A 12746-nucleotide genomic window follows, 5' to 3' on the forward strand; every position below is an offset into this window, starting at 1 on the left:
TTTCTCTCAGGGGATGTGCATCCACTGGCCAGTATCTCCAGCCTCTCGGGGATATCTCCAGACTGACTCCAACCTAGTTACTGACCTCCCCACCGTCGAAGATATCTACAAGAGTTACTGGCTCAAAAAGGCAGCAATCCTCAGAGACCACACCATCTGGCCACACTCTCATTTCACTCCTGCCATCATGAAGAAGGTAGAGGAGCCTGAAAACTGTACTGTCCAGATTCAGAAGCAGCTTCTTTTGATCAACCATCAGACTATTAAACACTGCAGCCTCCAAATAAGCTCTGAACTACAGAGACATGGGGTATTGTTTTTGACTGCACTACTATTGTGTTTTATATGTATGCTTGACTAATGGATTTTTTGAGGATGTAAACAAGTAGAATGGATAAGAGAGAGCCAGTGAATGTGGGTGAGCCTTTGACTTTCAAAAAGCAGATAAGAGATTAGTGTGCAAATTTAGAGCACATGGTATTGGGGGTAGGGTATTGATATGGATAGAGAACTGTGTAGGAAAGAACTGCAGATGCTGGTTTACATCAAAGGTAGACATGAAATGCGGGAGTAACTCAGCGGGACAGGGCAGCATCTCTGCAGAGAAGGAATGGGTGACGTTGCGGTCGAGACCCTTTTTCAGACTGATGTCAGGGGGATAGAGAACTGGTTGCCACACAGGAAGCAAAGATTAGGAATTAACGGGGCCTTTTCAGAATGGCAGGGAGTGACGAGTGGGGTGCCGCAAGGCTCAGTGCTGGGACCCAGTTATTTACAATATATATTAACGATTTAGACAAAGGAATTAAATGTAACATCTCCAAGTTTGTGGATGACTCAAAGCTGGCTGGCAGTATGATTTGTGAGGAGGATGCTATGAGGCTGCAGGGTGATTTGGATAGGTTGGGTGAGGGCATGGCAGATGCAGTATAATGTGGATAAATGTGAGGTTATTTATTTTGGTGGCAAGAACAGGAAGGCAGATTATTATCTGGATGGTGTCAGATTAGGAAAAGGGGAGGTGCAATGAGACCTGGGTGTGCTTGTACATCAGTCACTGAAAGTAAACATGCATGTACAGCAGGCAGTGAAGAAAGCTGCGAGAGGATTTGAGTTTAGGAGCAACGAGGTCCTACTGCAGTTTTACAGGGCCCAGGTGAGATCGCACCTGGAGTATTGTGTGCAATTTCCGTCTCCTAATTTGAGGAAGGACATTATTGCTACTGAGGGAGTGCAGCGTAGGTTCACCAGTTTAATTCCTGGGATGGCGGGACTGACATATGATGAAAAAATGGGTCGACTGGGCTTGTATTCACTGGAATTTAGAAGGATGAGAGGGGATCTTACAGAAACATACAAAATTCTTAAAAGATTGGACAGGCTAGATGCAGGAAAAATGTTCCCGATGTTGGGGGAGTCCAGAACCAGGGACCACAGTTTAAGAATAAGGGGTAGGCCATTCAGGACTGAAATGAGGAAAAACTTTTTCACCCAGAGAGTTATGAATCTGTGGAATTCTCTGCCATAGAAGGCAGTGGAGGCCAATTCACTGGATGTTTTCAAGAGAGTTAGCCCTTGGGGCTAAGGAATCAAGGGATATGGGAAAAAAGCAGGATCAGCTATGATCATATTGAATGGCGGTGCTGGCTCATTTCTTTCAATCCGTCTCTCTCAGGAGGGATATCTGTACTCTTGACTGGTGTCTCCGACTTTCTCTCTCTTAGGGAATTATCTGTACACTGATTGCTCCCTCTCTCTCGGGATGAAATCTGTACACTGACTAGCTTATAACTAGTTATAGGAGAGTGTAGAAACTATCAGAGACTACCAAAATAGGGGTTCGAGGGGCTTATTACGGTAAAGAAGGGCATTGAGGTTGGAGGGGTTTACAGAAATAAGGAGGTGAGTAGAGATTGGATGCTTGAGTGGAAGCGGGGCCAGGAGGGGTAGAAAAATGGATGGGTGGTGGGGCTGGAGATGGTTACATAAATAAGAAGGGTGTTGAATCATAGAGTCATACAGCACATAAACAGACACTGGCCGATATCGACCAAAATCCCCTTCTAAGTTAGGCTCATTTATCTGCAATTGGTCCATATCCCTCTAAACATTTCCTATCCATGCACATGACCAACCAGCTTTAAGAGTTGTTGGAGGGGATTATGGAGATAAAAAGGGTTTTTGGGCCGAAATGGTTTTACAGTGTAGGGATTGGATTTTTGAGGGAGCATATAGGGTCTGGAGGGGTTACTGAAAGTGGAAGGTGTTAGGGGCGGGATGTGATTACAGAGATAGTCGTTAGAGGGACTGGAGAGGTTTCAGAGACAGAGAAGGATGTAAGGGATGGAGGGATTACAGAGAAAAGGAGGGATTAGGGACTAGAGAGATGATAGAGATAGGGATAGGTGCGGGCACCGGGAGGATTTCAAAGATCGGGGTATAGAACCGGTGGTGTTACAGAGAGAGCAGTGAAGGGACTGGAAGGGAATGACTATGAGAGGGACTGTGATGAGGCCTATGATGGAAGAAGTCCTCAAATTTGTACGATTGATTTGTTTAAGTGGGATGCCTATTTTCGATTAGCAAAATGGGACAACATGGGCAGAGCGTGCCTGAGGTTCGGATGAGTTTCAGTTACTTGCACAATCTGAGAACGTGCTCTCTCAGCTGGAAACAGTTTCAATGATTCCATGTCACTTTATTTGCAAGCATTTCCCAGAAAAAGCGGTAGAATGAAATGAGGAAGTAAAAGTTATTCCGAAAATAAACGGAGCCAACTAACAGAAGCTGCAGAGACCTGCAAAACATCTCAGAAGTTGCCGGGCTTATTGACCACTACAACTGCCTGCGCTCTGCTGGCACATACTCAATGGCAACCATCAAAGACGGAGTATTGATCCCATCCCCATTCCCACAGCCGGGAATCTTGCCTTTTCCCCTTATAGCTGAGGGTGTTGAAAAACGGAGAGAAAATTCAAAAAACAGATACGGGTTGGAGGTGGATAAGACTTGGAATGACCTCTAATAGGTGAAGCAAGGTTTTCCCGGATGTCCCCAGTGTTTTTGGTTATTGTGATGAAGGATTAAAAAGTACAGTTAGAAAGAGAGAGAAAATAAAGGATGTGTAAAAGCTGTGAACTGCAATTCAGTCCAAAATGAAACTATAAAGAGATGCTGGAAATGCACAGCATGTCAAGCAGGAGTAATGGAGAGAGAAACCAGAGTCAATGTTATAAATGGAGAACCTACAGTAGAAATGGCCATTTTTGACACAAACAAGGCTCTCAAAAGTAGAAGAATTTGATAGTACTGAAGGCTGCAACATGCCCAGATGGAGGAAGAGATGTTTTATCCAAATCGATGTATTGGTCTAGTTTAGTTAAGAGATTACAGCCCAGAAACAGATCCTTCTGCCCACTCCACTGAGACCAGGTTGACTAGCGAACCCCGTACATTAGCATAATCCTACACACGAGGGACGATACAATCTTTACTGAAGCCAATTAACCTACAAACCTGTATGTCTTTGGAGTGTGGGAGGAAACCAGAGCACCCGGGGCAAACCCATGCAGTCACGGGGAGAACGTACCAACTCCGTATATCATATCATATCATATTATATATATACAGCCGGAAACAGGCCTTTTCGGCCCACCAAGTCCGTGCCGCCCAGCGATCCCCGTACATTAACACTATCCTACACCCACTAGGGACAAAAAAAAATTTAAATTTTTTTTTTTAACATTTACCCAGCCAATTAACCTACATACCTGTACGTCTTTGGAGTGTGGGAGGAAACCGAAGATCTCGGAGAAAACCCACGCAGGTCACGGGGAGAACGTACAAACTCCTTACATTGCAGCACCCGTAGTCAGGATCGAACCCGAGGTCTCTGGCACTGTAAGGCAACAACTATATCACTGCGCCACCGTGCCGCCCTATGTAACTTGTCCTTGATGTAACAATACATGAAACCACAGACCCATAGATCAGCAAAAACAAATGTTCTGGTGGAATTCAGCAGGCCAAGCAGGATCTATGAAAGGAAATGGACAGATGACGCTTTGAGTTAGGTCTTTTCCACAGTCTGAAAATCAGAGGTAGGCCATGCGCAGGTGAGAGCAGGTGGAAACTGGCAGCAAAAGGCATGAAATGTTTCAGTTTAATGTGAGTGCAGGAAGCAGCACCAATGTTGATGTACTGGAAAATAGAGTTAGGGGATTGGGCCTGAGTAGGACTGAAACAAAGACCATTCCACAATCCCATAAAAAGACAGGTGTGGTTTGGGCCCAGGCAAGGGTCCAAAGCAGCACTCTTGATCTGAAGAACATGAGTGGACTTGTTCAGTGTAAGGATGTCCAGTGAATGAGTGCGTTGGTGAAGAAAACTGGTTGGACCTCTGTTCAAGGAAGAAGTAGAGGACTCTATGAATCTCCTGATGTGGATGGATGTGGAGGATTGTATGTCTCTGGTAAGGATGCGCTTGTCAGGACCAGGTAATTAGAACCTCTCCGAGTGGTGAAGGCTACAAAAAGAAATAATTGTATAAATCTTGTTTCTCTATGTATGTTTACCTATCTTGTGGCTGCATCTTGAATTTCTTGTGCTCTAAGTTTTTTTAAAAAATTGAGTTCTCGTTTATTTTCTTGTAAATGTTTTGTTTCATAGTTTTCTGGTGCTAGAAGTCACTAGATTGAAAATCTATTGAGATAAATCATTGTTCACTCTTGCTGTAAATTTGCAAAGCTTCTGCTAATGCATTGACTTTGGGATCACCCTTATAGTGGAGGGTTGGGTATAATTTACTGATTCAGTACAGATGTCATCCAGAGGAAGGGGATTAGAAAGGTGCATTTTTGCAGTTATATAATATGTCTGTTGACACAATTTATCTGCACTGTATCCTCCGTTTATTTGTATTTAATCTATTTTTAAAATATATTTTTGCATTTTCAAATGTTAAATAATCAGACATGCTGAGTATTTGACTTGCATGCACTTGGGGATTTATTAATACATATGGTGTGAGTCCATGATAAACACTAAGCCAATGTAATACAAATATACTCCTCAAATATGGAATTATCTAATATTTAAAATTCCATTTATGTATTGCAATAACTGAGCAATATTTCTCCACGATGTCTGGGTGGAACTGTGTCCTTGCACCCCTACTGAACTGATTAGTAGACTGCAGCAGTCTGTATGTTCTTATGTTTTGTCTCTAGCTGTTTACCTACTGTGAAAGTATTTTGAAAGGTATACAGTGTCTCTGTACATAATTGACTTTTCATCATCATCATCATCATATATATACAGCCGGAAACAGGCCTTTTCAGCCCACCAAGTCCGTGCCGCCCAGCGATCCCCGCACATTAACACTATCCTACACCCACTAGGGACAATTTTTACCTTTACCCAGCCAATTAACCTACATACCTGTACGTCTTTGGAGTGTGGGAGGAAACCTTTTGTAGCTGATTTCCACATACATTTCTTCGTATAATAGCCAGATCAATGTCAGTCAATGATTGAAGCACAAAGATGAACTCAGAGAGCTGGAGTGGCTCAGTGGGATGAGCAGTGTCTCTGGAGAGAAGGAGTGGGTGATGTTTCGGGTCGAGACCCTTCTTCAGTCTGAAGAAGGCTCTCGATCCAAAACGTGGCAGTCTGAAGAAGGGGTCTCGACCCAAAATGTGGGAGTCTGAAGAAGGGGTCATCTACACATATTAAGATGATTCCACAATGGGAGAGTCATGAATGAGAGGCATAATTTTTAGACAAGGGAGGTGGTCATTTAGAACTAAAATATGCTGCAATTTCCTCAAAAGGTACTGAATCTCTACCTCCAATGTTATGAAGGAAGGAACACTGGAGGTGTTTAAAGAGGCTGTAGATAATTTTTTTGAGAGATCACAGAATTGAGACCCTTGGCTCTTGACTTGAGACGTCACGCATTCCTTCTCTCCAGAGATGCTGCCTGTCCTGCTGAGTTGCTCCAGCATTTTGTGTCTATCTTTGGTTCAACCCAGCATCTGCAGTTCCTTCTTACACATTGGAGCACAAATCTGACGGAAATCCACTACCATCTCCCGTCTGACACCTGCGTTAGAATTTCTCGCAGCGGCCCGGCTCCTGGGACACTCTCTACGGAGATGTCCAAACTCCTTGCACGCATGACACTGTGCCTCTCCCCAGCTCCAATACACGCGATTGGAGAGACCCTTATGCTCCACAGCGAAGCTCCCCTCGGCACCCAACCCCACTTCCACCTTCATAAACACGCGCCTCTTGAAGCTCAGGACCCCTTTTTCATACGGGTCATTCCCGGGGTGCATGAGCCTAGTAAGCTTAGACCGCACCTCCCCAATCTTCACCAAGTGTGGAAGGAGTTTTGCATCCCGGAGAAACGTGGGACAATTCCGTAGGAGAACCGATTTTACATTGGACACCCACGGTTCCACCTGTAGATGGACCCCCCTCCACCGTGAGCCCCTTCTCCAACACTTGGGCCACATCCTCCCGGGACTTCAGTATCAACTGAACCTTCCCTCCTGCACTCTCGGAAGAGGCAATGACATCCCTCTTGAACAGGTCATGCAAGCCCTTTGCAATTGCAGCCCTGCTCCACATGACCCCGGTTTGAACCGAGATCCCATAAATATCCCAGTCCAAGTCAACATGAGGCTCATCCACGAGTGGCCTCGAAGCCGCCGTCGAAGCCGCCACTGCGAAGCTCTGAACCTTAGGCCGAACCCCCGCCTTCATGGCAGTGGCACACCCCAGCTCCAGGGACAGCAGCACCTCAGCTCAAAAGCGATCCTCAGAGACAGTCACAGTCTGAATAAGCAGCAGAAGGAGTTTCCTCCAGCCGAAGATAGGAAAGTCCCCAAGCTCACCTCCACAGTCCAGAGCAGCTTTTGGAAGGCTCTTCAAAGCCCTGACAGAAGCAAAAGATACCCTCTTCACATTAAGCCCAGGCAACAGCACTGTGCAAAACGGTATTGGGGCAGAGAGTCGGTGCTATAAATATCAAAGACGTCGAAATCATTCCTACCCACGATCTCCAGGCACTCTTGGCAATCCGCCAGCCACGGCTGCTCCCACCGCGGTGCAGAGGAACTCAGGAATTCCACACGAAATGGAGAAATCCTTAAACAAAGGAAAGTTTCCACAGTCCGACGTTCGGTCAAACTATGAAATCTCACTGCAACTGTTCCTCCTCCTTCGACAAGAACCTTGAAAGGTTACTTCAAAACTTCTCAGTCGCCGGAGCAGAGAGAAACACGATCTCTCTCTCTCTCTCTCCCTCTCCCTCTCCCTCTCCCTCTCCCTCTCCCTCTCCCTCTCTCTCTCTCTCTCTCTCTCTCTCTCTCTCTCTCTCTCTCTCTCTCTCTCTCTCTCTCTCTCTCTCTCTCTCTCTCTCTCTCTCTCTCTCTCTCCTCTCCCCCCCTCTCCCCCCCCTCTCTCCCTCTCCTCCTCTCTCCCTCTCCGCTTCTTCTTCTTCCCTGGCCCCGTCTCGATGGCTCTCGGAGAGAGGGAGAGGGGAGAGAGGGAGAGGGGAGAGATGGAGGGAGCACCCCCCGCAGGTGGTTCCTCTCCTTCACCCTCTGACACCCTCCCCCCACCCCCGCGCTCCCGCTCTCACCCGCTGATCCCTCTATCCCGACTCTCTCCCCCCCCTCTCTCCATGGGTTGATTGGTGGCGGCGGCGAGGAGTGAAGTTTCCTTGGGCCTGTTGTTTGCGAGGTGGCGCTGCGATCTCTCGCCTTGTCCTGGCTCTGGGTCGGTGGTGATCCGCTCTCTGGCGAACCTTCGCCGGCAGCTTATGCCTCCGGTCCCCACCGCCGAAGAACTTGCCGCGGGCGGATAAAATCTCGTGGTGGGCTGGATGTGGCCCATGTGCCATAGTTTGGAGATCCCAGATCTATATCAATGATTTGATTGAGAACATACACGGCAAGATTAGCAAGTTTGCAGATGATACAAAATGGGTGGTTTTGCAGATAGTGAAGCTGGTTGTGAAAAATTGCAGCAGCATCTTGATCGATTGGACAGGTGGGCGGATGGATGGTTGATGGAATTTAATACAGAGAAATGTGAGGTGTTGCATTTTGGGGAGTCTAACATGGTCAGGGCATACACAGTGCATGGTCGGGCTCTGGGGACTTCTAGAATGTTGATAGTGGAGTCGCAGGTGGTCAAAAAGGCTTTTGGCACATTTATCAGAGTATTGAGCATAGAAGTTGGGAGGTCATGTTGCAGCTGTATAAGACATTGGTATATTTAGAGTATTTAGAGTATTGTGTTCAGTTCTGGGCACCATGTTACTGGACAGATGTTGTCAAGCTGGAAAGGGTACAGAGAGGATTTATGAGGATGTTGCCAGGATGAGATGGTCTGAGCTATAGGGAGAGGTTGATTAGGCTGGGACTCTATTCCTTGGAGCACAGGATGAGGGGTGATCTTATAGAGGTGTATAAAATCATGAGAGGAACAGATCGGGTAAATCGGGGAGTGTTTCTTGCCCAAAGTAGGTGAATCGAGGACCAGAGGACAGGTTTAAGGTGAAGGGGAAAAGATTTAATAGGAATCTGAGGGGTAACCTTTTCATACAAAGGGTGGAGGGGGTATGGAACAAGCTGCCAGAGGAGAGAGTTAAGGCAGGGACTATCTTAACATTTAAGAAACAGTTAGACAGGTTTATGGATAGGACAGATTTGGAGGGATATGGACCAAACGTAAGCAGGTGGGACTAGTGTAGCTGGGACATGTCGGCCGTTGTGGGAAAGCTGGGTTGAAGGGCCTGTTTGCGTACTGTATCACTATGACGCTGACTCTATCTCCTGAGCTCCATCTCATTTGTTTTCTCCACTTTGTCTCTCTTTGATGCTACCTCCATCTCTCTCTCCCTTTTTCTCCTTTTATTCACTCTATTTCCATTTTATGTCATTAATACCATACTCACATTATGAACAAAAATGTTTATTCAGCCCATAGCTTCCTGTTACACAGCAATAGATTAGAAGTCATGACTCCCTGACAGTGCAGAGCTCTCTCAGCACCAGACATCCCACGGTGTAGCAGTCTCTCAATGCTCCCCCCATCACATAGTGCTCCGTTCCCACTTATCCCACAACGTGGCGATCCCTACCCACTCCTTCCCAGACCCCTTTCCACTGGCATGGAGCTCCCAACCTGCCCACTCCCCCACCTCATGGCACAGGGGTTCCCTCATTGCCCTTCCCAGTGTGGCATTCCTTCAGCATCGCCCATCGTGCAGTTCAGTGCTTCCTCAGAACTGCCTCCCTCCCCAAAGTGGGAGAGGTGGGGAGGGAGCGTTCTGGAGGTGCATTGATGGACAGGAGAGATAAAAACCAGGAGACAGGATGGGAGCAACTGAAGTAAAATTAGCTGTGATCTAAGTTAATGAAAAATTTGATGGGCTGATTGACCACATGTTTCTGATTCAAATGTTCATGGGAGTCATAGAGATTGGGGGAGAGTTTGAGACACAGTGGGGGAGGATGTGGGATAGGGAGGATGGGGGATGGGGAGGATGTGGGATGGGAGGATGTGGGATGGATGTAGGATGGGGAGGATGTGGGATGGGGAGAATGTGGGATGGATGTGGGATGGGGAGGATGTGGGATGGGGAGGATGTGGGATGGGGAAAATGTGGGATGGGGAGGATGTGGGATGGGGGATGGGGAGGATGTGGGATGGGGAGGATGTGGGATGGGAGGATGTGTGATGGGGAGGAAGTGGGGAGGATGTGGGATGGGGAAAATGTGGGATGGGGAGGATGTGGGATGGGGAGGATAGGGGCGGGGAGGAGGAGTGAGAAAATCGATGGGGTATAGATGAAGAGGGAAAGGAATGGGATGGAGGAAGGGATGATGGGGAGAGAGTGAGAGAGGGAGGGAGAGAGGGTGAGAGTGTGGGGATGTGTGGAGAGGGGGTGTGGGAAAGCAGAGTTGGGGGTGTGGGGGGAGAGATGTGGAATCGTGGTTTTGGGAGAGGGAGGGTGGGGGGGTAAGAGAGAGGGAGGGAGGGAGGGTGGGGACGGAGGAGAGGGAGGATGGAGGTGTGAGGAGAGGGAGGGAGGGAGGGAGGGTGGGGTGTTAGGAGAAGGAGGGAGGGAGGGTGGGGTGTGAGGAGAAGGAGGGAGGGTGAGGTGTGAGGAGAGAGTGGGAGGGAGGGTGGGGTGTGAGGAGGGGAGGGAGGGTGGGGGTGTGAGGAGAGAGAGGGGGGAGGGTGGGGATGTGAGGAGCGGGAAGGAGGGTGGGGGTGTGAGGAGAGACAGGGAGGGAGGGTGGGGTGTGAGGAAGGGAGGGTGGGGTGTGAGGAGAGTGTGGGTGGGGATGTGGGAGGAAGGAAAGGAGGGTGGGGGTTGTGAGGGAGGGAGTGGTGTGTGTGTGGGGAGTGAGAGATAGGATGGGGGTGCTGGAAGGAGGGAGAGGGTTGGTGAGGGAGGGGGTGTCTGGAATGGGAGGGTGGGGCTGTGTGGGAGAGAGGGAGGGTGGGGGGTGTGAGGGAGGGAGGGGGTTGGTGAGGCGGAGGCAGAGCTCCATGCTGAGGGTGTCTCTCCTCTCCCAGCTGTCAGTGCCCTGGACGTGAAGACCCTGGAGTACCCTGTCAACGCCAGCCTGCTGCAGCCGGCCTGGTTACCTGTGCAGGTGGGCGCCCTGCCCCAGGACGCCGAGCTCACCTGGACATTCCAGGGCAAGGGAGGGAACTCCTTGTTCATCATCGTTCGCTACGAAGCCAACGTGAAGCGGGTGAAGTACTTCAAAGATCGGGTCAAGCTGCTGGACAACTTTACGCTGAGGATCGACAGCGTGAGGCTGGAGGATGTGGGGACGTACACTGTGTCGGTCACTACCCCCACTGAGCTGCAAGCGCATGTGAACCTGCGGGCGTACGGTCAGTCCCTTCATGCCTCTCCCCGCCCCTCCGCTTCTCTCCGACTGCACGGGGACGGGGCAATGCTGGTGAAGGGTGTGTGCTCAATCCATTCCCTCACTCCTCGGCACCACGCCCTCCCCCTCCCCCCCCCCCCCCCCCCCCCCCCCCCCGCTCGCTGCCCACTCACTGTGTGAACGTCCTCAGGAAAATGGAGCTGAGGCCAGGGCCAGACCAGTCCTGATCTCAGTGAGCGGGGAGCAGGCTCGAAGGGCCGAATGGCCGCCTCCTGCTCCTATTCCATGTTCTGATGTTCTCCTCTCTCCAAAGAAAGCTGGTTAACCCTGGGGTGGAGGAGAGATTTCCTAGCCAGACTGGCTTTGTCATTGTGAGATGCAAATGTGAGTGCTCACAATCACGATGCTCGAGACAATCTAGAGAAACAAGTATATTTTATTTGCAAGTCTGCAGAGTTGGGTGCCTCCCCTATCGAGACACACCGAGGTTGGGAAAATCCCTTCTTTTTATTCACTTCACTTTACAATTGTCACACCTTAAATTCCTCCCCTCTGGACTCCTTCCAATCGGAGCACTGAGGTGCACAATCTAACGATGTTGCCTCCCACATCATACATCGCATGCGCATTTAAATGAGGAACTTGTCATGCTGGGCGTTTTTTGTAATATTCATTTATCTTATTAGGCAGGCGCAGTACAGAGTAGTTCATGCCCTTTCCCCTTGTTCTCTGGCTATCTTGCCCTCTCCCCTAGTTCTCTGGTTATCTTCTAACACTTATCCTTGGAATGTCACCATTTGTTCTTCCGGTTCTTATCTAGCCAAGCACGGTTGGGTGTTGATAATGAGAGCTCATTATCCCCCTTCCTGTTTATCTACCCTCAGCTATTTCTCAGGGTCCTTAGTCTAAATCAATTATCCCTTTTTACCCCTCTCTCACAATCCACCCTTTTCCTTATGCCACCCTTTTCCTTATCCCTATTTCCTCCTTTTCTAGTGCTAGCAGTAGAGTCTTTGCCTCTCTATATTCCTCCTGCTGGTCATGCTGTATTCTACAGGCCATCATGGCGATGTCGTTCTTTGTCAGGGCTGTCCCTATCAATCGCTGAGACAACCCCCGTATGCAGGGAATGATGCAACATCCGAATAGACACAGCAACCCCATCATAACTATCACTGATGTTAGGGCTGATGTAAAGATGTGCTTCCATTTCCCAAACCAGGAGTCTAGAAACCCGGTCCAGGAGGTGTTTACTCCAGAGTTCTCGGCCAATTCGATAGACAGGGAGGTGAGACTTGCTAGGGCCCTTGACACGGACCCATCAGGAGCAGTGTTGTTGGGGATGTAGGTGCAACATTGTTCCCCAAACATCACACACCCCCTTTCTCAGCCAGTAGCATGTCCAAGGCCATGCGATTTTGCCAGGCCATTGGGCTGGTAGCTGTCAGTTGTTCCGCTAATCCTTCAACCACATCTCGAGTGTAATTTATAAAGCGTTGTTGATTGTAGTATAGGTAGTTAATCCAGTCCACATTTTTATTAATTGTAGACTGTTGTGATATTGCTGGGACTACTTTGTGTATCCAAGAACTACTTTGTATGCCTGTGTATATAAGTGATTGGTGTGATTAGGCGGTCACTCTGGATCCAGGCGGCCTTGGAATAAACAGCCTGGAGTTAAGCTCCACCATGATAACATCATAAACATGTGTACTCGTGGTCCTTCCAGAGTCACAACAAAGGTACAACAAGTACCGGACCACGAAGTACAACATGGTGGCAGCGGTTTGGGTGTTTAGCCTAGAAAAGGAAAACAACAAAAAC

The 12746-nt window shown here is 48.7% G+C and overlaps 1 protein-coding gene across 1 annotated transcript in view; it reads left to right on the forward strand.

Moving 5' to 3' along the window:
- Positions 1-12746, forward strand: part of LOC144605571 (CD276 antigen homolog) — a 51189-nt gene that overhangs the window by 18399 nt on the left and 20044 nt on the right. The window contains exon 3 of the mRNA XM_078420986.1: positions 10600-10926. Within this exon, the coding sequence (XP_078277112.1) occupies positions 10600-10926 (327 nt within the window). The remainder of the gene's footprint in view (positions 1-10599; positions 10927-12746) is intronic.

Source organism: Rhinoraja longicauda, chromosome 24 (genome assembly GCF_053455715.1).
Source record: "Rhinoraja longicauda isolate Sanriku21f chromosome 24, sRhiLon1.1, whole genome shotgun sequence".
In the NCBI taxonomy this organism is placed as follows: domain Eukaryota; kingdom Metazoa; phylum Chordata; class Chondrichthyes; order Rajiformes; family Arhynchobatidae; genus Rhinoraja; species Rhinoraja longicauda.